At 40.3% G+C, this 24,253-nt stretch overlaps 1 protein-coding gene across 2 annotated transcripts in view; it reads left to right on the top strand.

The window, feature by feature from the left end:
* Positions 1-24,253, top strand: part of STK32B (serine/threonine kinase 32B) — a 182,242-nt gene that overhangs the window by 115,421 nt on the left and 42,568 nt on the right. The window contains exons 5-6 of one of the 2 annotated variants that reach the window (XM_050896172.1): positions 8,080-8,117; positions 17,626-17,715. In XM_050896172.1, coding sequence (XP_050752129.1) covers positions 8,080-8,117; positions 17,626-17,715 — 128 coding nt within the window. The remainder of the gene's footprint in view (positions 1-8,079; positions 8,118-17,625; positions 17,716-24,253) is intronic. The other variant, XM_050896173.1, reaches the window with a different exon arrangement.

Raw genomic sequence — 24,253 nt, 5'->3', positions numbered from 1 at the left:
TACAGTTAGATTGTCAGCACTAAAGAGAAAAGAGTGTGAGAAAAACTTTATTAGGTTTGAAACAATGTCTACTGAAGCCAGTGTAATCCTTCCTTTGACTTGTCTGTCCCCATGGTTTTCCTTTATATCCAGTCTGAACCTCCCTTGTTTCAGCTTACACCTGTTGTTCGTATGCTAGATTCTGTCCTTTGAATGAAAGTAAGTACATCTTCTATCTATTCAAATAAAAGCAATTAAGAGCTGCTATTAAAAATCTAAGACTTCATTTCATGAGTTGGTACACAACTGAGTTTTCTCTGTAAGTTGCCTTTGATTAATGAAGAGTTGAAACCTCAATGGTCCTCGTTCAGAGAAAACCAATCATCATTAAAAAGTGGAAATAATCCTAATAAGTAAGTCATGCTGGTAAAACTGCTATCAGCTGAAATGCTCATAGATGTTACTGTGGGATTTTAGAAGCTCAAGAAAATGGAAATGTGAGAATACATTAGATCCTGCTCTGAGCCAGCAAGGAAAAGAATGAAGTCTGTCAGACATAAAGTTGAAAGAATGTATTTTGGATTTTTGCTGATAGCAAATAAGGGTTAGGGGTTATTACACATGTGAATTCAGACCCATCCAGAGCTGTTATAACTGAAATACTTCCTCTGATAATATTAAAAAGCTGTTTGGACTGGCAAAGAACAGCTGTCTGTGTCAGAAACACATTAAATCTTTTGATGAAATAAGGACAAAATATAGGTAAAAGCAAAAAATCACAAATTTAAACATGGCAGAAATCAAGCCTGTGGTGTTTGTATGTTTGCTGCAAAATATGAAAGCAGAATAAAACAGATGGGCAGTGTTAGTTTTTCAATTCTCACAGGTTTCAGGAAAAGCATAGATCTTGTGTTTGACATTATTATTGATGTGTTTCAAAAAGGTGAAGGGAAGACAACATCTGTACTTGCTGTAGAAGTGCTTCCCTCAATCAATTAGATGAATCTTAGCTGGAGGAACTCTAGCTGGTAGTTCTGTTATTCACATCAATGGCTAAATCTTTGTTTAAGCCTCTGAAGCATTTTTATGCAATTATGTCTTGTACTAATCAACTCGAGTTTAATTCTCAGTTGTATAAATAAAACCCTGTTTGTTTAGTTCACTTCTGTTTTATGAAATATGAACCTTGCTTTCATGTTCCAAAAGTAAATAGAAAAGTTCTATTGACCATCTAGATACTGTTTATTATTTGCTATGCCTGTCACATCACATCTTACAGATCTCTTCTGTTAACTAAACAACCCTAATCTATTTGTTCTTTACTCTCAGGGAATTTTTTTGTCCAACCTTCCTCAGATCTTTTCTTTTTTGACTGTTTTCTTTGAGATGCTATGAAATCAGGTAACCTGAAGGACCTACCTGTGTTTTAAATTACAGCATAACACCTTTTTTTCAATATTTTTCTGTAACCTACTTAGAATCAGTTGTTATCAATGTGAAGTGGTAGTCAATGAACCAGACATTACTTTTTTCCCTTGAGAAAACTGGGCAATTCATGATTGACTTCACCACACACCTTTCATTTCTAGATCGATGTCTCAAGTCCAGTCGATATCAATAGAGATCAAAAGTTACAATGTCCTTGTTGCTAATTCGTAGCAGTACATGTGAAACTTTCTTGGAGATTGTTCTGGATTTCAAGCTTTAGAGCAAATGGCATGATCACATGTTTTTCAGTCTTCTTTTCTATGACTATTTGACCTACATAAGGGACACAAAAGCATGACCTCTGGAGGGTTATTTATGGTCATTAATCCCAATGAGTAATTCAGATTCTCCTCTTCTGACGTATATATATAATTTGTGTCTATTCTTCATTTTATCTGGCACTGGCAATATAATCACCTAGTTTTGCTCACTCTTACTGAGATTTCTGAGTCCTCTTCAGGTGAAATAATCTTCGTTCTTTTACCACTTCACATAGCTAATAAATATTGTGTTACACCTCTCCAGTGCTGAACTGCAGAGCATTTCAATTTTAACCTGCTTTCATGCTGAAGATAGGCTATTTCTTCCCACTATTTTCTTCATGAGTATTCAAGCCCCATGACAGAATTTAACATGTTGAATCTCTGACTAGCTTCCAACTACAATGGACTATACCAAAGACTCACTAAATTCCACATATACAGTCCTCTCCCTGGTCTCTTCAATCTTTCATTAACTTCCTTGTAGCCAAAAGGGGGGGAATAAGAATGATGGACTTTGAACTTGGATACATTATTTTTCATAGACTCACAAACTAATTCAGGCTGGAAGGGACCTCCAGAGGCCTCTAGTCTAATGTTCTGCCCAAAGCAGGGTCAGCCTTCAGATCAGACCAGGTTGCTTGGGGTTTATCCAGTCAGGTCTTGAAAACCTCCAAGGTCAAAGACTTCTCCGCTTCTTAATTTAGAAATCTGCTTCTATGCCACTTAGTAACACCAGAAAGAACCATTGATGGAAGCGGTAATTAAAACTGCAGATACTTGAACCTAAGTCCTTTACAATCATTTTGAGCCTTTCCAGGGAGTTCAGGGGACTCTGACTGACATACACAGTGAACATGAGTCGAGCCACACTCATGGTTTTCCTCCATGCAGAGGAAATGTCTTCAAGCACTGGATGCCCACTCGGACTAGATATTATAGAAGATACAAATAGATTATTAATCATTCTTTCCTACTTGGAAATTATATGCAGCACCTTCTTACTGTCCTTTCATCCTTCAGGCAGCCTTAGTTTGACACTTGTAGCTAAGGGAATTGAAGCAAGCTAGAAACAGTTTCACAGGCAGTATCAACAAGTGGCAATTAAACTGTAATTTTTCCAATTTTTTTCTCATTTGTCCACACCTCTGAGTTTCTTGGGCCAGCTCTTATATTAGTTATGCCTGGTCCTGTCACTGAGCAAAGACTTTGAAGGTTTCTCTACTCCTATTTCTATGTTGCTCTGATTTTTCTGTGTATAAAAAGAGTTGGAGTAGCACCGGTACAGACTGAGAAATTTGTGTTTATGAAATCAGTGTCAAGCATACTGCCATAGCTCTGCTGGCCACTGCTTGGTGAATGGTTAGAGGGCAGACCAGGGCTCTTTTGAATCCAAACTGTGAGTGAGTTTGGTCCTTGCAAAAGTCCTTCAATTTCTCTTATGAGCTGGTTCAAGATATTTGGATTATGAAATGAGTGTTTCAATTCATTCTCTTAGCTAGGGATATGCATAACAGGAAAACCCTGAAGTTAAGATGCTGAATTTCACACCCTGTTGTTTGAACATGCTTGCTAAGGGGAAAATGTTTTCTGAAAAATTGATGTGTAGTCAAAACAAAATTTCACTTACTTAACAAGTTTGAATTTAAACTGCTTAACTAAAGAGTTTTTATCTTTTGAATCCACTTTCCTACATAAACGGTGTTTTTACTGTTTAAATTAATTTGACTAGAGTATTTATTTAAAGGAACTAGCTGTCTTTTGTATAACAGATACCTGAAGCCCTCCATTCTGAATATATGTAGTAACTTTAATTGCAATGCTCCTAGACCTGCCAAGTTTTTCCCTTGACTGTGTTGAACCCTCCCTGCCCTGTATCTAGCAGGCAGCGGTTAGTGCAAGGGCAGAGCAGTGGCCTCGCTCCTCTGCAGTCTCTGGAGCTTTCAACAAGCTGCCTCTGGAGAGGAGAGCTTTTAGTGCCACGCTGTAAAGTGGGGACAACCACATAACAGAGTGCTGCTGGAAGGCATGCTCTTCACGGTGACCCTGCGCTTTGCTTTCTCACCTGCCATGTGAATCTATGCATTACATGTGTGTCCAGGCACATGATCCCAAAACAGCAGCATCTCACTTAAGAAACTTGTTCACCTTCTGGCTTAAGTTAGCCCATGACTTTTACTTGCTGTAAAAGCAGTTTAAAATAGCCTATTTTGAGATCTGAGGCGCGGTTATGAGTCCATCAAGTTGCCTCAGGGCTTGAGGGGCTGGGGTGCTCTGTGCAAGGCGATATACCCTGTTGTACCTGCCCCCAGCTACAGTCCTGCCTCTGAGCAAAATGAGCAAAGTCAGCAGAGCCCACGGCGGGGAAGGTCCCTCAGGTAGGAAAGGCTTTATGGTCTGTGTGCATCTGTATCAAGTATCAGCCACTGCCTGAATTAGTCACAGAAAGATAAGCACAGATCTAATTTTACTGCTCAAATTTCTGAACATTACAGATGCAACTGCAGGAAGAATATATTTGATGATACATACAGTTGTCAAGTGGATTTGTCAATGTCTTTTTTCTGGTGGCAATAAAAATGTATAGTCTATTTAATGGTGCAATACCATAGCAGATATTCAAATTGTTTAAACTCATCTTCTTAAAAAAAAAGATAGAAAAGGCACAGTCTTGTAATGAGCAATCCCTGGGTGCTGCATTGTTATACACATGGCAGTAGCTCATAAAGCTGAATTTCTCCTTTTGATCAGTTTTATTCTCAGTGAAGTACTAATGATTGTACCATTCTAATTCTTAATTTTTATTTTCTTAAACTGGGGAAACAGTTTGGAGTTATGTTGAACGTATCGCTGATTTTAGGAAGCCACAGAAAGACCCTAGTGTACTTGGGTGTGACCCCCAATCTTTTTACCCACGTGAGAAGTGCAGAGTCAGATTGTGTTTGTTAAACTTTGTGAAGACAAAGTTTAAAATATTTAATTCAACATTCAAAACTATGACGTGCTTATTTCCATTGAAAGTCATTGCTGTATTTTCAAGTCATGGATCAACCACAAAGACTGTTTATCATGAAATCACAATTCCAACTCTTATCAGAAAACAGTTATCAAAAACCAGAGATCATTTTGTTACTAGCAAATATATTTGATACCAGCTGACAGTAGCTCTTCCAAAAACTCTTATCAATTGAGAAATTAGATACAACATTACATATAAAAATGTATAGAATTTCCTACAATAATTCAACCAAAGAGAAGTTTTATAATATAAGCAAAGATATTTAATCCTACAGTTTGCCTGTAACTCACAACTTCACCCATATGAAATCAGGGGAAGGAGAGGTTTTGATATGGTAAATGATATGACAAGTGACTACAGGGGAGAGGAAAGAGACAAGTCAGAGTTTGGAGGTTTGTGGGTGACTTGGGCTCTAGGAGAGATTTCCCCTTATATTACACATATAACTAGAACTGCTGCTGAATCAGGCAATTATAGGTAGCCTGTAAGTTGTGCAGAAAAAATACAGTGTTTCACACTGAAATATTGGTATAATTTAAATTTCCATTCCAGATGGTAATTCATAGTGAGATCCTTTTCCTTACACAGACACATACACATCCTACATTATTTCCACATGTGCAGGGAATGATTCAAAGTAATTTCTTATTTATCCTACATTTCCCTAGCTGCTGCTACACAAATTGTAAACATAATCTTAGTGTACTTCACAATTTCATATGATTCTCAGGAAGGGCTAGAAAGCTGTATTGGTTTTGCGTGGCAAGGTTTTGTAGTGGGGGGACTACAGTGGTGGCTTCTGTGAGAAGCTGCCAGAAGCTTCCCCTATGTCCAATAGAGCCAATGCCAGCCGGCTCCAAGACGGACCTGCTGCTGGCCAAGGCCGAGCCCATCAGTGATGGTGGTAGTGCCTCTCGGATAACGTATTTAAGAAGGAAAAGTTACTGCACAGCAGCAATTGCTGCTGGAGAGAGGAGTGAGAATACGTGAGAGGAACAACTCCACAGACACCAAGGTCAGTGAAGAAGGAGGGGGAGGAGGTGCTCCAGGCACCCAAGCAGAGATTCCCCTGCAGCCTGTGGGGAAGACCATGGCGAGGCAGGCTGTCCCCCTGCAGCCCCTGGAGGACCCCACGCCAGAGCAGGTGGATACCCGAAGGAAGCTGTGATCCTGTGGGAAGACCACGCTGGAGCAGGCTCCTGGCAGGACCTGTGGACCCATGGAGAGAGGAGCCCATGCTGGAGCAGGTTTGCTGGCAGGGCTTGTGACCCCGCAGGGGACCCACGCTGGAGCAGTCTGTTCCTGAAGGACTGCACCCCGTGGAAAGGACCCATGCTGGAGCAGTTTGTGAAGAACTGCAGCCTGTGGGAAGGACTCACGTTGGAGAAGTTCATGGAGGACTGTCTCCTGTGGGAGGGACCCACGCTGGAGCAGAGGAAGAGTGTGAGGAGTCCTCCCCTTGAGGAGGAAGGAGCAGCAGAAATGTGTGATGAACTGACCACAACCCCCATTCCCCGTCCCCCTGTGCTGCTGGCGGGGAGGAGGTAGAGAATTTGGGAGTGAAGTCAAGCCCAGGAAGAAGGGAGGGTGGGGGGAAGGTGTTTTTAAGATTTGGTTTTATTTCTCGTTATCCTACTCTGATTTGACTGGTAATAAAGTAAATTAACTTTTTCCCTAAGTCAAGTCTGTTTTGCCTGGGACAGTAATTGCTGAGTGATCTCTCCCTGTCCTTATCTTGACCCACGAGCCTTTCATTATATTTTCTCTCCCCTGTCCAGCTGAGGAGGGGAGTGATAGAGCGGCTTTGGTGGGCACCTGGTGTCCAGCCAGGGTCAATGCACCACAAAAGCGTGGAATTCAGAATACTAAACTGTAAGCTTCCTTCTTTTGTCAGTAAAAGTGTGGATACTGAGTGATGACTGAGCTCATACCATGCAAGCAATATAGATATTATAACTGATATTGCTATCTTATTCCTGTATGATGTTTACTTTAGAAGTCATCGTCTAATTCAAATAAAACAAAAAAAGTGTTCTGGTGTAATACATTTACCTTTTGCAACACTTCACTTTTTTCTTTATTCCGTTTATGGGCACATTGGAAAAAACTTGTTAGCAAAATCCAAGTATGCATTAGTATGTATTTCAGTCAGGATAGGATTTCCTAGGAAATGTTTAAATTGGAATAATCAAGACATCCCTTGGCTAAAAAGAAATTACACAGGTGGAAGTGTTTGGAGTTCATTTGCAGACTCATTTGACAGCTTATTTTAACAGTTTACTGTGCCTTTTCTTTTGAGATAAATGGAAAATTCAGCCCAAGGGGCAAATGTTTTGCTCAAGGAGGACTGACACATCTCCCACTCTGGCAATGCCACACCAAGAACACTGCTTCAAAATTGCATGAAGTGCAAGCTGCCAGTGAAAAGGCAGTGCCACACAACACTGCCGCATCACACTCACCAAGCCACACGGTGAGCCAAACCAGGGACCGATCCAGGCTGGCAAAGGGAAGAGATGAGTTTCCCCCAGAACAGGTCCACACCATGAGCAATGATGCTGGACCAAGAAAGAGGGTGGGAATGCCCAACAATGGTGGGGAAAAGCTGTCTCCATCCCTCCTGACAGCGGCATGAATGTAGGTCAACAGAAAATGATCCTGAAAGTGCAGCTCTCTAGGGCAATGTTGTTCCCTTGTGCCAAGAACGGCAGAGCTGAGCTGATGCTTCAGCACATCATAATCTCCATCCTCCCTTAACCCCACTCCTTTCCACAGTGCAGTACCTGCTATAGAGACAGCCAAGTGGAGATTGGGGGGCTAAAAGGAGAGCTGCTAGACTTACCCAGTTAGCATAAGATAGCTAGCAGGACTCTACAGTATGTGAGTGATCATGCATACGAGCATGGCAGATTAGCCGGGTCTGCCAGAAACGATAGATCACCGATGTTTCCAATTAAATGATTTCTTGGGTCTGTCAAATGCGGAGTCCCTGAGGCAATCAGGCACCTCCTAGATGCAAATCTTCCATCTTGTTGTTCCCACTGCTATAAAGAATAAAGTACATAATCTTGAAAACCAAATCCATGTCAATGTTAACCATATGAAAACAAAACCACATGAAATGGAAACCTAGAGAGCCTCTTTAGTATGCACGTTTTCTCAGGGCAGTAAAAAGATGTAGATAAAAATCATTTGCCTTTATGTATGATATCATTTTCATTGGTTTTGTAACGATTTAAGTGACTTGGCCCTCATACCCAGATGGGGAAAACTTCAAAATCATAGGTTTCCTTTGGGTATGAAATGTAATGCATTCCTTTCCTTATTTTACAGGGACATCAAACCTGACAACATACTACTGGATGAGCATGGTAAGTGCATATTGACTGCTTTCTCTCAGATATCTCTAATTCTTGAGATCCAGTGACATCCTCATGACATGCTTTGTAAATCAGCCTCAGATGTTGGACTCCTGCCTAAATCTGAACTTTCTCTACAAAGTCCCTCTGTCCACCTTGTGGATTTTGTAATTTCCTCTCCTATTGCAAAAAAAAAAAAAAATGCTGATTTGACGTTTGCAAGACGTTGTGGTTTAAGCCCAGCCAGTGACTAAGCACCATGTGGCTGCTTGCTCACTTCTCCCCCCACCGGTGGGATAGAGAGGAAAGTCAGAAGAAAAAGGTAAAACCTTGTGGGTTGAGATAAGGACAGTTTAAAGGTCAACACAAGGAGAGAAGAAGTAATAATAACACTAATAAAAGAATGTATAAAGTGCGTGATGCACAATGCAATTGCTCACCACCCGGAACCCGATGCTCAGCCTGTTCCTGAGCCACGATCCTTCCTCTCTCCAGCCAGCTCCCCCAGTTATATACTGAGCATGATGTCATGTGGTATCCAATATCCCCTTGGCTAGTTTGGGTCACCTGTCCTGGCTGTGCCCCCTCCCAGCTTCTTGTGAAAATCAACTCTATCCCAGCCAAACCCAGGACACAAGACCTGAAGAAGAAGGAATTTAATATGAATTGAGATCACCAGGGACACCTGATAAAAAGAAGTTAATATTTTATTAACAGGATTACTGTGAATCACCATAATCCCTTTTTAGGGGCCTAACAGTAGAACAGTACCAAGCACTTATTTTCTCTTTTAGAACTTCTGAAGGGCTAAGAAATTTCATATAGCAAATTATTTCTCATTTAGTTATCTGAAATTACTTTCCTAAATTTAGATATGGAATTTGGAAATTTGACTCTAAGTCTGCAAAATTTTCATGGCTCTATATGTAGTTCTGGCTTAAATAATATTAAAAAGACTAGACATCATAATCAGCTTTGAACTTTCAGTACTAATTCCATGATCTCAAAAAAAAAAATTGTGGTATGAACAAAAAAAAGCAGCTAATTTCTTTAAACTCTAATTTTACACATATAAGCTGTCTATGAAGTATTTTGCTAAAACATCATGCATCATTTTGCAAATATTCATAGGAAGAACATGAGAAAATACAGGTAAAGAAGGCATTAGCCTTGTATCAGTTAGAACAGAAATACATACAGGAGGAAGACTCAATGGAAAAAGGAGATGTGTGTTTGCTACTGTTGGAAAGTCTTGTTGTGCTTTGTTCACCTCAGAAATTGATTAAAAGCAGTTAATCTTTGAGAAAATATAAACTTGAAATGATGCCAACATTACCATTATCTTTCAAAATCCATTGCAGAACTGCTGGGTATACAAGTTAAAGTTGATTAAAGAGGTACCATTGCGAACAGCTGGAGTTTGTCCCTGGGAATATGGAAGGCAACAAAGCTAGATAATGTTGGAGTTTTAAACCATCTAGAACTTCAGGAATTTAATGTTTCAGACCCATAAGTGTTAATTTCCCTAGACACTAGTATCAGCAAATAAGCATGAAATAGAAATCTCTTGTCTTTAAGTCCTGCGTGAATTAAAGATGTCAAAGGCAACATGAAATGACTATGAGCATGTTAAATCTCTGATTGACAGCCTTTGAAGTACACTTGCCCTTATCTCTCCTTGCCCCTCATCAAGGTCAATTACTGCACAAAATCAGCCTCTTGCGAGAGCTTTCCTATGGGGACTCAAGTATTGCAGAGAAGAAGCTACACCAGAGTGAGTGATATGCTGCAAAATGAAGTTTTTTTGGTGATTATAAGCCATTCAGCAACAAAATTATCTGTAGCCAGCTTGGATATTTGGGGATGGATAGTCCCTTTTCTGCAAAGCAGCAGAATACTGCTCCTTCATAGCACACCTGCAGACAAGTGGTGAAACAAGCATGCTTCTCCGGACTTGCAGATAGACCTTGGTCAGCAGAATTAATCAGCTCATGGATCCTTGGTTCACAGACCTGTTATGTGGTTGGAAGATGTAATTCTCTCAGCCTGGATAAGGGTCCACGCACTTCAACTCACCAAATGAGGTGACATCAGTAGGAGAGATGTCTGTACTGTGCTCGTCACCACAGGCTTCCTTTGCAGATAACTGAAAGACATAGACATGTTTCAGACCATCTGATCTATTTTGGATGTCTGCACTATACACCAGTATCTGTTTCTCTTTGGTGACTAATATCTAGAAGTTTTGAGTAAAGATATAGATATCCACCTTATAGATGCATGTTTTGCAAGATGAATGCTATCTTTGAGGTCCATAAAAGCTTTGATTAAGCTGCAACATAGTAACATCTTTTTTACAGAATCATCAGATTTCACTTAACGGAAAAATGTGCTGAATATATGCACCATAAATATGCTAGGCTGTAGAGGAAGCATAACAAATTCACCTAATGTGAGTCTAACCAGGTCCACAGGAAGGAACTTTATTTTAGCCTGTAGCCTCTAAGATGGCACAACAGTTTCCTATATGCTTGACTTTACCCCTAGGTCTTTCTTACAGTTCATTAAACAAACTGTGCTTACACAAAGTATTATGGAATTGGTTAGGCACAACATTCAGGACTGAGAGTTTGTCTCAGTGAGTTAGATTTCTTTGACCTCACTGAAGAAAGCTATTTTGGCTGAAGTCAAAGTGTAGTATTACGCCACTCACATTGCCTTACATCTTCAAGCAGTTAAACTGACTGATTTTCATAACACATACCAAGATTATAGATTATAGATATTTCTGCTCATTAAAACTAGTTTCACTACAATTTATCTGTATGGCTTAGGGAACATACCTCAGGAACACAGAAGTAGTGAAAATAGGAGATTTTTCTTAACCCATAAAAATGATCAATCTAATTTACAAAGAAAAAAACCCCATGAAAATGTATACAACATATTCAAAATCATTCTGGCAGAGGAAGCCTGAAATTTCCCATATACTTTTCAGCAAAGCCATATCTCAACACTGCTGAGCACAGCTTCTGATGCATCAGTGGAAATAAATGTTTGATGATCACTAGAAGCGTAATGCTACATGAGAATGGGGTAATCAGCTACTTAAAATAGTGTTCAGCCCCTACCAGAAGATGATTGCCTGGTCTCCTGGAGAGATTCTCCATCCCATAGAGGAGCCTCCTCTGAGGAGAGAAAGTAGGAGTGGTTTCAGGTCCACTCTCTGAACTGGAATCAGACCTCTCTAAGGAAATGAATGCTGTCCATAAAGCTCTTTTGTTACATTTCCCTCTTAGCTTTCCCAGAAAGCTCTTCCTCTTATGACTAACACTAATCTCTAAATTTAGTAGTTGTGCTCTGTTTTGCTAACATGCATCTGAAACAGAATTATTCCAGTGATAGCTGAAGGGACTACCTGATGGTTCAGGAGAGCTATTATTACTGTATTGTGCAGAGAAAAGCATTATAGAATTCTCTTAATAACAGTATTCTGCTTCCTCTACTATTCCTTTTGTTTCAATGGTTTAGAACAATATAACTGAAATTACAGCGTTAAGAACTGAAAGCTGGCAAGTCTGGTCCATGTTGTATTTTTTTCTGAAATTAAAGATGCCTTTAAATCTTTCTATGATCTATTAGCTATGATGTCTAAGGAGCTGTAGAATGCCTAAAATGCAGAAAAACAAACAGTGGCAAACAGATTAGTACATTGCCTTTTTTCAGAGATGATAACATTATTTCTATAGCTATTTGGTAGCACCATTGATACTAACATTTCTGGTCATTCTGCAGAAATTATGAGGCTCTACTTTGACATCCAGGTTTTACATTGTGCAGAGTGACCACACCATTATTACACTCTGTTTACAGGAAAATTGCAAGGATTTTATTTCCTCTCAGGCAAGTTTTTCAGGACATCATTTCGTAAGACCCAGCAAGGTCTCTGCTTGGTTTACAGAGGACAAACTCCCTGCTGGGTCAGACCCAAGACCTCGGCCAGTATTCTGTCGCAACCAGTGGCAAGAGGAGATACTATTCATGGAGCGTGCCCTTTGCCACTTGGTCATCAAATGTTTCAGTGCTTCATATCACCCACAATATTTGTATTAAGATATTAGAATATCTCTGTATATTCCCTTTAGAATCTGGATTAATCTTTGTTAATGAGTTTGTCTACTGCCTCTTTGAAGCTGCTGCTGCTATTGGCCTCTACAACCTCCTGGAGCAACAAGTTGTAGAAGTTCACCATCTTTCATGAAAGAAAAGTGTTTTCTTTTACGTGTTTTGAAACATCCTTCTTTCAAGAAAAACATCCTCTACTTCTAGAATTGCAGGATTTGGTGAATAATAGCTTACAATCACAATCTTCATGATACTCAAAAACTCCCTCAGCACTCTCCTGTCAGCTGAAGAGCCTCAGTCTTTTTAATTTCTCCTTATAAGGCACTGCTCTGGTCCTTTTGCCCCTCCTCTTGCCACAGATAGTATTATAGATATGCAGGCTTTCAGTTTCACAGCAGAAGAGCAATCATATTGTATCAATGACCCATCTAGTTGAGTTTCTTATCTCCAAGAGTCTCCAAAAAGTGAATGACAGAGCAGGATATAAAACGAGACTAGTTTTTGTGGCACTTCCCCCATGTACTCACCCAACCTCCAGCCTTTTGTGACTGAGGCATTTCCTGAGCTGGATATGGTTTCCACACACTTAATAACTTTCAGTGGTCTTTTCCATGGTCTTTTCTGGTGCTTCCTTGAGTGGAGGGAACTTTTAGCATCCTTAACATCTTGTGGCAAAGCGGTCCTTAGCTTAAACACAGATTATGTGAAGACTCACTACCTATTTCTTTGTTTTGAAGGTGCTACCTGCTAATTGCACTGAATGCCTCCTACTTCTCGTCTTGGAACTGTTTTCTGGTACTTCTCCATATTGAAATCACGGATCTAATATTTCACTCTTAGACTTAACAGGACTAATTACATTTTATTAGGTTTTGGGGGTTTTTTAGATTGGATTTTTGCATCTGTTAGTGATAATTTTACTCAGTAATCATTTCTCTTACGAAAGAGCAAGGCAGATTTAAGCTGGCATTCATACGTGCCTTATTATATATGATTATATTGTTTTATGATCATCAAAGTTTTCCTTAAATCTCTATTTCCTTGATTACATTAGAATCTCAGCTTTCATTTGAAAACTAATAGCAAAATTGAAAGATGCAGTCAATGAGCAATCTTGGTCTTAAAACCAAAAATAGGATGGAAAAAACCCACCCATAAATTCAATATTTTGAACCCCGATATTAACTTCTGAGCAACTGAACTGGCAACATTATTACTGTATAGTGATGTCTGGGAGACATAAAGTCTCCTGTAAAGATGTACCTGGTGTGTCTGCACTAGGGCTTGTCCTTATCATACCCACAGACAATTTTCAGGGACTATATCTCATTTAACACTCCAACGTTGATTAACAAGATTAATATCCTCAGCATAATTCATCCACTTGAAGCTGTCTACACTTTGAAAATATATTGGAAACTTTTACATGCTTACATGGCCATTAAACAGCCTACCCTTTTGAAATGTACAGCCTCGCTGAATCCATCTATGGCAGTACAATAAGGTTTCTAACAATCTCCCTGATGATAAGTGGCAGACTGCCAAGTCATGCCAAGTTCACATGGATACGAGCTTACGTTCTTGTACATAGTACAGATGAACCAGGGAGAGGCTTTTTAAATTGTTCATAGGGTTTGACCTTCTGAGGGCAAAGCAGATATGAACTTGCTCCAAAATGTTACTGTGTTGAGATTTCCCATCAGCTCTGATGCATGCTGAGTCAGTGGCATTAACTCCAGTCTGGTATTTCTTCTCTCTGCCCTCACATTCACCCCTTTGGTTTCAGACTCTGAGAAATTCAATGAGGTTTGAAGTCATGTGCATTTTCCTCTGCTAAACCTTAGTCAGCCAGCCTCAGCCACCTTTCAGCACTTGTTTTAATTGTCATTATGATTTGTTCAAAAGTTAAATAATAGTCCAAACAAAGATCATCTGCTATTTACCTCAGACACTGGGATTTCAGGCCATGTGGAAAAGTGAGGCATAAAAGCCACACAGCACTTCTGAAGTGCATGCATAAAGCTTCTCAATGTCATACACTGTGCTGTAGATACTAACTTACAAATTTTCCCTGTTAAAGCCTTAACTGGAAGCTGACTGGAGGAATGCAATTTTTGAAACAATTTCCACTGAGATACTGTCTGCTTGCAATGTATGTGTTGGCATACGTGAAATCTGTGCAGTCTGCGATGATTTGAAAAAGCCGCTCTGCAGAGAGCCAGAGGAATGTGGTCATTTGCCTTTTCTTCCCTTCTCTCCACCATCTTCTTATTATCATATGGGGTCATGCAGCCATGGGAATTAACAAATGAGCTCTTTCCCTGTGATACTTGAATTTAGTTAGGTACTGCTGAATCTGTTGTGCACTGCTCTGCTTTACAGCTTGTAAAAGCTAAACCCAAGTGGCACTGACATACTGCTTAGTTCAATATTTTACCTCATACCTGAGAAGGGAGCCAGGATACAGATTTGGTTTTGACATTTAGTTGTTCACAATAATATCCAGAAAGGGAGATCAACTACAAGGTGTGAAGCTCAGATGGGAAAAAATCCCCATGAATTGAAACTTTGGAAACCGTATGAAGTAGCTAGTATACCAGCATATTTACCGCAGCAATAGCAACCTTTCCTTTTCTATAAGCAACAGTTGCAGTAAAAAGGTGTCTTAGAGGCAGATTAGAAAGACTCCTATAGAGAACTGGGGTCTAACTGTCTGTTGAAATATTCACACCAGGAATGAAAAACTTAAAAAAAACCTCAAACAAAACAAGTCACTAGGCTTAAAAGAGTTGAAACCATTCAGTGGCGTGCGCAGGCAGGCAGAGCTCTGCCTTGACAACCCTCCAGCCCTCCTCCACTGCCAACAGGCATAGGGGGTCACTCCCCACCTGACTCAGTCCCAGACACAGCCTCTCTCCATGCTCCCAGCTCCCACCAAGCGCTGTGTGCAGTCCCTGTGGCAGCACAGCCATCCGCCTGCCTAGGGGACACCCTGCTTTCCCTCCATAGCCAATTAGCAGCCCTATAAGCAACCGGTAAAGGCTGCCTGCAGGCAGGCCATGGGGTGGTCCCTGCAATGGGGAAGCGCAAAGGTGGAGTTTTTCCAGCGGTACAGACATGGCTCTGCTGTGCCCTGCTACGTGTACAGGAGCTGCCCATTGCTGCTGTATTGGCAGCAGGGTGCAGAGGAGCTATGCAGAACCTATCTATCTTCCCAATCCATCCCTTACCTTGCAGAAAGGCATTTTTAACAAAACCCATCAACCAGTGTATACAACATTTCATGTGGGCTGTTTTGGTTTTGTTAAATGAAAAGAAATCTAATAAAAGGGAGAGAAAACAATGCACTGCAGGAGAGGCAATTTTCATTGCAAATCAACTATTTGCATCAGTCTGAATGGGTATTATGCAATAGGTGTTCTGCAACAGGCTATCATGCTGGCAGTCTAATAGGAAGCATCACTTACAATGCTGTCATTTAAATGACCAAACTTTATATTTGTCTGTCAAAAAAAGAGAAAGTATTAGTCTGCTGAGATCCTTGCAGCTTTTCATTCTACACTGTACATGGAATTGCTTAAAACTACTGCCATGAGGTGGCTATGTGTGGTTCAATTATCATTTTCAAGAAGCCTTCTGCCATGGTGTTTTATTATTACAGAAATAAACTGCAAACATGCTATGCTCCAGCCACGAGGAAGGAGGAATACCACCTTGAAATCTGACGGCATTTCTGGCCATCAGGCTGGGCTGTGAACACTAATTCTTGTTATGGCAGCCTAACACCTCCCGCCCCTTATAAAGTAATCGCTTTCATCTGCCCACAGTTTTTGTCTGCCGAGTGCAGATGTCTTCCTGGGCTAGGTGTCTTAGGAAGAAAGTGTCAATAAAATGTAAGCAGCTGTTTTGAGAAAAGTGCAGAAAACATGCAAACCATTTCATTGAAAACTTCTACTGTGTCTCCCATTTGGAGAAATAGCTTTAAGTTTAGCAGTGGGATGTGCCTTCTTCCTTTTTCCCTTCAAAACCAGCTCAGATCTGGCCAAATCAGGGGCCTCTGAGAATTTCAGTTCACACATGCATAGCTGCAGACTTGTTAGAGGTTGGCAGATACATTTGCTGCGGACTTTGAGCAGGATCTAGGTTAGACTATCAGAGCAGCATAATCTTTTGTTGAGACTGCTGTTCCTCTGTCAGGCACCACAATAATGTTCAACATCAGTCATTTGTTACACTCTTTTCATCTTTGGCAGCAAACGTGGTAATAACCTCCCTTGCTTAATAACTGCATCATGCCCAAAGCCTGCTCCATTCTGTGGACTGAATGAGGTTGAGATCCTAAATCACAGGAACCTGTCACTCAAGACTCTAGTTCAACACATGATGTATTAATCCTGATCCGAGTGCAGGGCTAAGCTGGGGAAGAGAGTACCTTTCCCTATACTTTGTCCTCCACAATGGCATTGCCAGATGTCATCACAGAAAGCGTAATATCTGCATCACTCCACAATATAAAACTAGTCCTTAAGTGGAGGTGCAAAACCTAACAGCAGATTTATCAAATTAAAAGTCCGCAGATTTTCAGGCTGGATTTGTATTCAGTTTACCTGCCTATAGCAAGCCAGGATTAACAACTATTCCTTCACTGTGGTGGAGCAATTTAACCTATGCATATTGTAAACTACTCCAGAAAAAAATTAATGACAGCAGGTTTGGGCCATCCAGCCTGATTAATTCAGTTTAAATCAGCTGTCTGGCTGGTCGGGCAGCAAGTCCCCAGGCTGACTTCCGTCACTTATCTTTCATCTTGCAACCTGCTGTCAAATGAGTGGTCATTTGGGACCTGCTGCTGTTACATACACGCTCTTCTGCTAGCATAGATCTAATTTTCTAGTTATTGTATGATAAAAATACCCTTTTTCTTCTCGGCTCCCTTTTTGCCCTGAGGAGACTCAGAAAAAGCCAGGCGATGGTAACCTGAAGTGGATGTGACAGCAGACAGGTGTCACGAGTACCTGAGATTGTGAGGGGTGGCTCTAGCTGGAGATAAGGAGAGGTAGATTTCACACATAGCTTCATATGCTGCTCCTGTGTGTTACTGCTCTGAGAAGACAGTTTCTGTCCTTAATGTTTGTGGCAGGAGAAGGTTCAGGGGTGACCAGTAAAAAAGGTTCAGCACTGCGAGTGGCTAGTGGATGGAACCACACAAGAAAAATGTTCCATCACTTTGCCGCTAATATGATTTTTCCAGTTATGAGTAACATTTAATAGTAAGTTTCCATGAATTGTTATGAATCTTTCCAATTTAATTTCTTTCCATTATCACTTAAACAAAGGGAGGAATATTTTTATGATATGCTATTTTAACTTCTGGTTTTGCTTTGTGTAATTGCAGGACATGTTCATATCACTGACTTTAACATAGCAACCATAGTGAAAGGCTCAGAAAAGGCTTCTTCTATGGCTGGCACAAAACCCTATATGGGTAAGTTTTCAAGACCATTTAAAAAGTGTAAGAAAAGTCACACATTAAGGTTGACTAATGGTATATTAAATGGATTTTAAGTTGTAAACGCATACAATAAATGTGATCAACTTCTTTTTTTGACAGTATATATGTGTTAGCAATGGAAAACATTGGAGATGAGGGATTGGGCAGGATCGTGGTCTCTACACTGCTTCTAGTCAGGTTCTGTTTGGTTTTGTGAAGCAAATTCAGGAGAATGTCAACTGTGTTACTTCCTGCAAACCTCCATATCTGGAGACAAGAATATATGATCATGTTTGCACCACTGTGGCTATGATCTAGCAGAGAACATGTAATGTCAGTTTAAAAGTATCTAGGCACATCCTTAATTGCTTTGCTATGCTGAGTTCCTCAAAAATGTGTCTGTTTAAAATTAGACTTCTATGTAACTAACCACTTAAGTGTTTGCCCTATGGCTTTTAGGGGCATTTTATACGTTTTAATTATGTATTTTAAATGCGTAGATAGATTGAAGGCTGGGAGAGTAAAATTCAGTTCACTTGTCCTGATGTGTCTAAAAGTTAAGTATCTTGGCTAAGTTAATAATCGAAACTTCCCCAGGAGCTGAAGGACAGAAGGCATCTCCTGAAGGTCATTTGTCCTATCAAAGTTAGGCTAGCTTCCATGACTAAGACTAGGTGTGATTTGTCCTATTTGTGGCTTCCTACACATCTGCTGTTTTAATTCTGTCTGTATATAGAATTGTCATTGCCTGAGGAGATGACTAGCTTAAGACTAAACATATTTGGGTTCTGGAAACCGTACTAAGAGATATGTGTGTCCCCAAGAGACTTTCTCTAGCAGACATGCTCAGAGCACAACTAACACCCATGCAGTGGTAAAATATTGGTAACCAATCATATTCTGAAAATGCCATTCAGGGAACCAAAGGCCACTGTTTTACCACACTTCTGCATATTAGCATAGGAGTAAAAGCATGGGCCCAAGAAATAGGAATTAACACTTATGTTTTTCACAGCACAAAGAGCACTGTACCAACCTGCACAGGAAGCAAGCGTGTGTCTGCAGCGTGCCTCCATACCAGCTATGAGACTGTGTCAGAGCACTCTCAGGCACTGGAGCAGAGTCATATTTTCAGATATGATGTGATTTTTGTCATGAATCAACAGTTAGCAGGGGCTGGAGTCCATTGCCCCTGAGCAGCTTGTACGTATCTGTCCTGTTTTGGCTGTTAATAGGATACAATAGCATGTGTGTGGCCACACTGTGCCACTTGGGTTCAGGACCGGTACACTGACCTGACGCTGGTTAGCTTACTCTTATAAACGTACTCAAAACAGACCAAGAAACATTTTATGTAGTCCTGACTCAAGCATTTAAGTTATGCAGAGGAATGAGGTTTTAGATTAATATTTTCTCAGCATTTCATATTGGTCAGCTTTAGCTGAGTGCCTAGTTCAGTGTCTCTACTTAGATGAGATGGCCAACACTGCACAGGCATGGGATATAGAGCATTAGGAGATCAAGTCTGCATACAGAGCTTCCCCTCGGGGCCAGTACCTGAGTGTTTGATGTTGCACCACAGGTTCCCTATTCATTGCGGTGAAAAGAGAGGGGAAGGGATGCTGCAACCTCATTTACACCAACAGCTTTAGTTTAAAAAGAACTTGCTTGAGCATTTTTGCCTATATGTGGTGGGTTTATTTATGGAAAAAAAAGACAAATCACAAAAAAAACCCTCAGGAAAAAAGCATTGTTTTTGTCTACAAGTAATTTGACCCCCCCCCAACATATACAGACAAATAGCTGTACAACTGACTTGTGAAACTAATTGCATTCACAGAAGTGTCCTTACATATATGATGACTGAAATGTTAAAAGATTCCAACATTTTTGATATGGTAGTTTTGCATTTCTGTGAAAAGCTTATTTCTCAGAGCTCACACATTCTGCTTAAATAGCTGCCTAGAATCTTCTAGTAGCCATTGTCATTAGATGTGCAAATTCTTATCACATGGATTATTCAAAAATACTCTTGAAGAGTAGCCATTTTGCAAGCTCAAACAAGTTCAGAATAGACGTTTTCCACATTTAATTGTGATGATGACAGCAGACATGACAATAGACCTTTTTCTGAGATTTAATTTGGTAGTCAATTAAATGACTGTTTTGATGGCCTTACGTTTTTAATCTTGAAGTGGTTGCACAGTTTTACATTAGAAAGCATAATTATTATGAAAGCAGAAAAAAGCTGAGTACTTGCTTAGGGGTCAGCATTTAACATCTGTCTGTCATAGTTTGAATGTGTGTAATGAAGAGATCATCTGGTGGCTAATGATCAGAAGCAGATTAGTTAAAACAGCTGTACAAAAAGGTATGTGAGTATTCTTCAAATATTTTGCTGAGAGTTAACAGGAAACTTAGTGTCCTTTGGAGCATCTTTCAGACCATCTGCACACATCGGTGGACCACCACCTTCTTAGTTCATTAGTGGTCTCTGTTGGCAGGCTTTTCTCACAAGAAAAAAACCTAACTTTTAACAACAGAAAGCACAAAAATCTATAGCAAGTGCTAAGTACCGTGACCTGTTATTTTAAGGTTAAAATTATGAAAAATGGCCCCGTCCTTCTGGAATTCCTACCCTCCATCCCCATGAGGAGGAATAACTTGTTCTTTGTGTACCTGACATTTGCCAAGAAATGGTACAAGGAAGGAAATGCTGAGATTCATTTTAGAAAACATTTATTTATTCTTCATCTATTCAATGCAGAGATGCTAAAGTCCAGTCCACCCTGCTTAAACTCTGCTTATGTCTCTTTCCACAGTATTCTCCATTTGCTAGAAAATGCCGGAGTCCTTGTATTTAGTAGGAAAATACTAATCTCCAGGATAGATTATGTCCTTTTATAGCCTTATTGTTTTGTAATTGCTCCTTAGCTTAACATCATGGCAAATCATTTCTCTGACCTAAGCCTGGAGTGCCACAGACATCTGAGCCTCTTTGCCTTCCCAGGGAGCTAAAAGAGCTCCTGGAGGGTTCCTGTGAGAGCCCGAGCTGACTCAAGGAAGGAGGTAAACTATAGACCTGGAGCAGGGGGAAGATGGGAACAAGATTTTACCTTTGCGCACTAATGAACTGTTGTCTTGGTTCACCTCAGCTCATGGAGCCATTCTGCCCCAAACACTCATCCCCACGCGTCAGGTCTCCCCCGTATCCAACAATCTCACAACAAGAAGAAATGGTATAAGAAAAATGCTCTTTCCCTTTATGAAAAGACTACGGCACCATCCACCAGTTTACTTTCTCTCCAGTGTGCCTTCTCACCTCTTGGAAATGCAAAAATACTGCAAAAGCCACAAGTGCAGTCTTCGCTACTCAGAAAGTGCCAGAAGAGTCATCCATGCATTTATTTGGAGCTGTAAGAAGGCAGGAAAGCTTTTAGAGCTGTAAAAATCCTCTCTTTCAGGTGAAAAGTGGTGGGTGAGGATTCTCTGTGACACAGCTTAGGTATCAAAGCTTCAGCAAACCTCAAATATTAAGAGTTTGACAGATATGGCCAGACACTCATTGGTGCTGCTTTTTCCTCTAAGTCCCTCTAATTGATTTCACTTCCTTTCCTCTTTTAGTTTACACCTTTAATTTTGTGAAAAATCATAACTTTAGTGAAATGCTACAAAGACTTTTCAGTTGCAGTGCTCAAATTAAGGAATTTTTGGGCTCGCTCCTGATAGTTATTTAAGTCCATATGATTTCTGGCTTTAAGGCTGTATTGAAGACTTTCCATGTGGCTTCACCTAAGCCATTTAGACAATGAGAGAAAAAGAATTGGGGAGGTTGGCTCTATGGTTGGTAGTAAGCTTTCATTACCAGGAGTTTAAACCAAACTTTAACAAGACAAAATCACCTTCAAGTAAGGTACTTGCTGAGCACCAGAACCAAGGAAAATTAGTGGATCCTGTAAGACATGCCTTATGCTATGATAGTTTTCATGATGATGAAGGTATGAGATGTGATGAAAGGTTTTTCACCCTCTTGGAGGTTTATAAAGGCTTACTCCCATGTGGATCCTGTTATGTTTAATCAGATATGAGGGCACTCTCCAGCCTTTCCCTTAGTAAAGGTACTTATAGGATTTCTCACTTCTTCCTATGGCCAATTTAAGGAAATAAACAGAAAAACGTTATCTCTAAAGCCTCCATTCCTATTTGAAATCTGATTGAAATAGGCTGAGAAATTGCTAGTAAGTGATTTGCTCACATGCAGTATGACTGCATAAAACTGGTATCCAGGAAAAAATGCAGTGAATTGATCAATATTGTGTTGTAAAAAGGCACTAGCTTTCTGATTAAGATACCTATCTTGTAATACTAAGTGTGGTGTAAGTCAGCTCCTGCAGCCTTTGCTTAATCCCACTTCACATTACCCCTTTTTGCCCCTAAGCCTTTCTCAGCCTGAAATTTTCCCTGCTTATTTCCTTACTTATTAAATGGTTATGCAGAATGCAATATATCTGAACCTGAATGTTCCTCCAGAAACCCTGGTAATTTCTCTATGTTCGCCTTTCCTAGCTGATTCATTCAGACAAGTGAAATACCTGCCATACGTAGGCCACAAAAACACGGACAACAGTGAATCTGAAAGGAACGAGGCCAACAGCCTGGTGAGACAAGCTACTTCCAGCTGCTTCTGCAGTTTTACTTCTCAAAGCCATTGACCTGAAATACTGAAGTAAAATCAGGTTCTTCGTGTTCCGGGGTCTTCAGAGTTTCTGTCTCGTACTGTTCAAATGGCTGCAGCTGTGAAATACAATGTGTGCCTTAAGCGGGTTTAGCAAACTTGTGTGTCACCCATGCCTGATTTTATCATTACAAATTCACTGCTCAGACCTTCTGCAACACCTGTGATTGAGGATGCTGTCAAAGGTTTTATTGTAGGAATAGCCCTTTGAAAACTCATAAGTTTTCAGGCTGTCATCCTACGCTGGCAAGCAATGCAAAATGTCCTCTGAGACCTAGCTGACTTTTGGCAGGCATGCCTGCTGCCAACAAAAAGCCACAAGCACTTGCATTGGGATGTGGACCAGGAAAGCCAGTGCAGGGCAGGACATGGTCCCTGGCAGCAGCCTGTGCCTGGGATATTCAGCTGTGGCTCCTTCTTGCTGCAGAAGGCTATTCATTAGGCCTCTTATGTTTAAAGAAAGTGTGCCTTTGCCTGGCTGGAAGCACCTCTGTAAGTGTTTGCCATTTTCAACACTGTTCCATCTTTATGAGTGAAAAAAAAGAGATGTTTCTTATATTGGCCCCTCAAGCAGGCTGCAAGAAAAATGCTTGTGTCTCAGAGAATGTGCTTTGTGCTGGGCACCCATTTGCAGTAATGGCCCTCTCCCCCTGCAACAGGTTGGTCAGCTACAAAACAAAATGTTAAATACTAAAATACAGCTAGAAAACATTACAGATATTGCCTTTTGTTTATTCCTCACTCTGGTATAATTTAGATGTATTTGAGTCCTAGAGCACATGCTTTTTACTCCCTGAAATGTTTCCTTTTTGAATGATCAATTTCCATACATCTGTATATTATTTGTGAGTGTTGCAAAAACTTTCCATTCACAGGTTATAAATTTGGGGGGTTAGGGTTTGTTTGGGATTTTCTTCTGTTTCTGGTAGTAGGAGGGTTGGGGGAGTTAGGTAGAGTCTTTGTGGTTTTCTTCAGCAGAGGCTGAAGTTATCCAAATAATGCACCAATTATTTATCCAAATCAATTATTTATCCAAATAATGACTTTACTTCAAATCAAACCAATAAAATACATTTTATGATATAAATACACCTGAGAAAAATCCAAAGCCAATAAAATCAGCCATAATTTATGTGAAAAGTTTCAGCTACCCCCTTCCTATCCTACAGGCTTGTTATCTCAGATTTTCACAGCTGCTTTCACAGGTTGCTGTCACGGTGAAGAATGGCTGTACGCTTGATATTACCAGAGGAGCGTGGATTTATAGAGGTCCACTGAACTTCTAAAATGTATGAGTTATCCATATTTATTAATTAATACTGTGTGGGATTACTATTGGAGTCAGAGGAAAGCTAGTGGATGTCCCAATAGCAACCTCACAGGTAAAGTAAAAATATCCTGTATGGCTAAATTTGTTCCTGAGGGAGTTACAATATAGCAGGGACAAATTTGGAGTTGGGATTTCAAAGATGTTCAACCTTGGTCTTCCTTGCATTCATACTAACCAGTGCTCTGAAATTAAATAGTGTTTTGCAGCTCGTTGCTTTTTGAGTGCAGTTAAGGCAGTGTTTAGGTTTTTAAAAATCCCACCCTTTTCCTACCAAGAGTTTGACTGCCTATCTACAGAGTTTCACTGGTGATGTCACTACCTGCCCTTTTGATCCCAGGGAAAATGTCATGATGCCAGCATGAGCCAGGAGGCTTCTGTTTGTTCTGATAAGCAAGAACCGAAAGTAGACGTGTGAGGCTTTGAGGTGCTGAAAAACATACTTGCTGTACCGATGGGGTTTTCAGCTT

Source organism: Gymnogyps californianus, chromosome 4, assembly GCF_018139145.2.
Source record: "Gymnogyps californianus isolate 813 chromosome 4, ASM1813914v2, whole genome shotgun sequence".
Taxonomy (NCBI): domain Eukaryota; kingdom Metazoa; phylum Chordata; class Aves; order Accipitriformes; family Cathartidae; genus Gymnogyps; species Gymnogyps californianus.
Note: the sequence above shows the minus strand (reverse complement) of the source record. Positions and strands in the feature narration are given on the sequence as shown.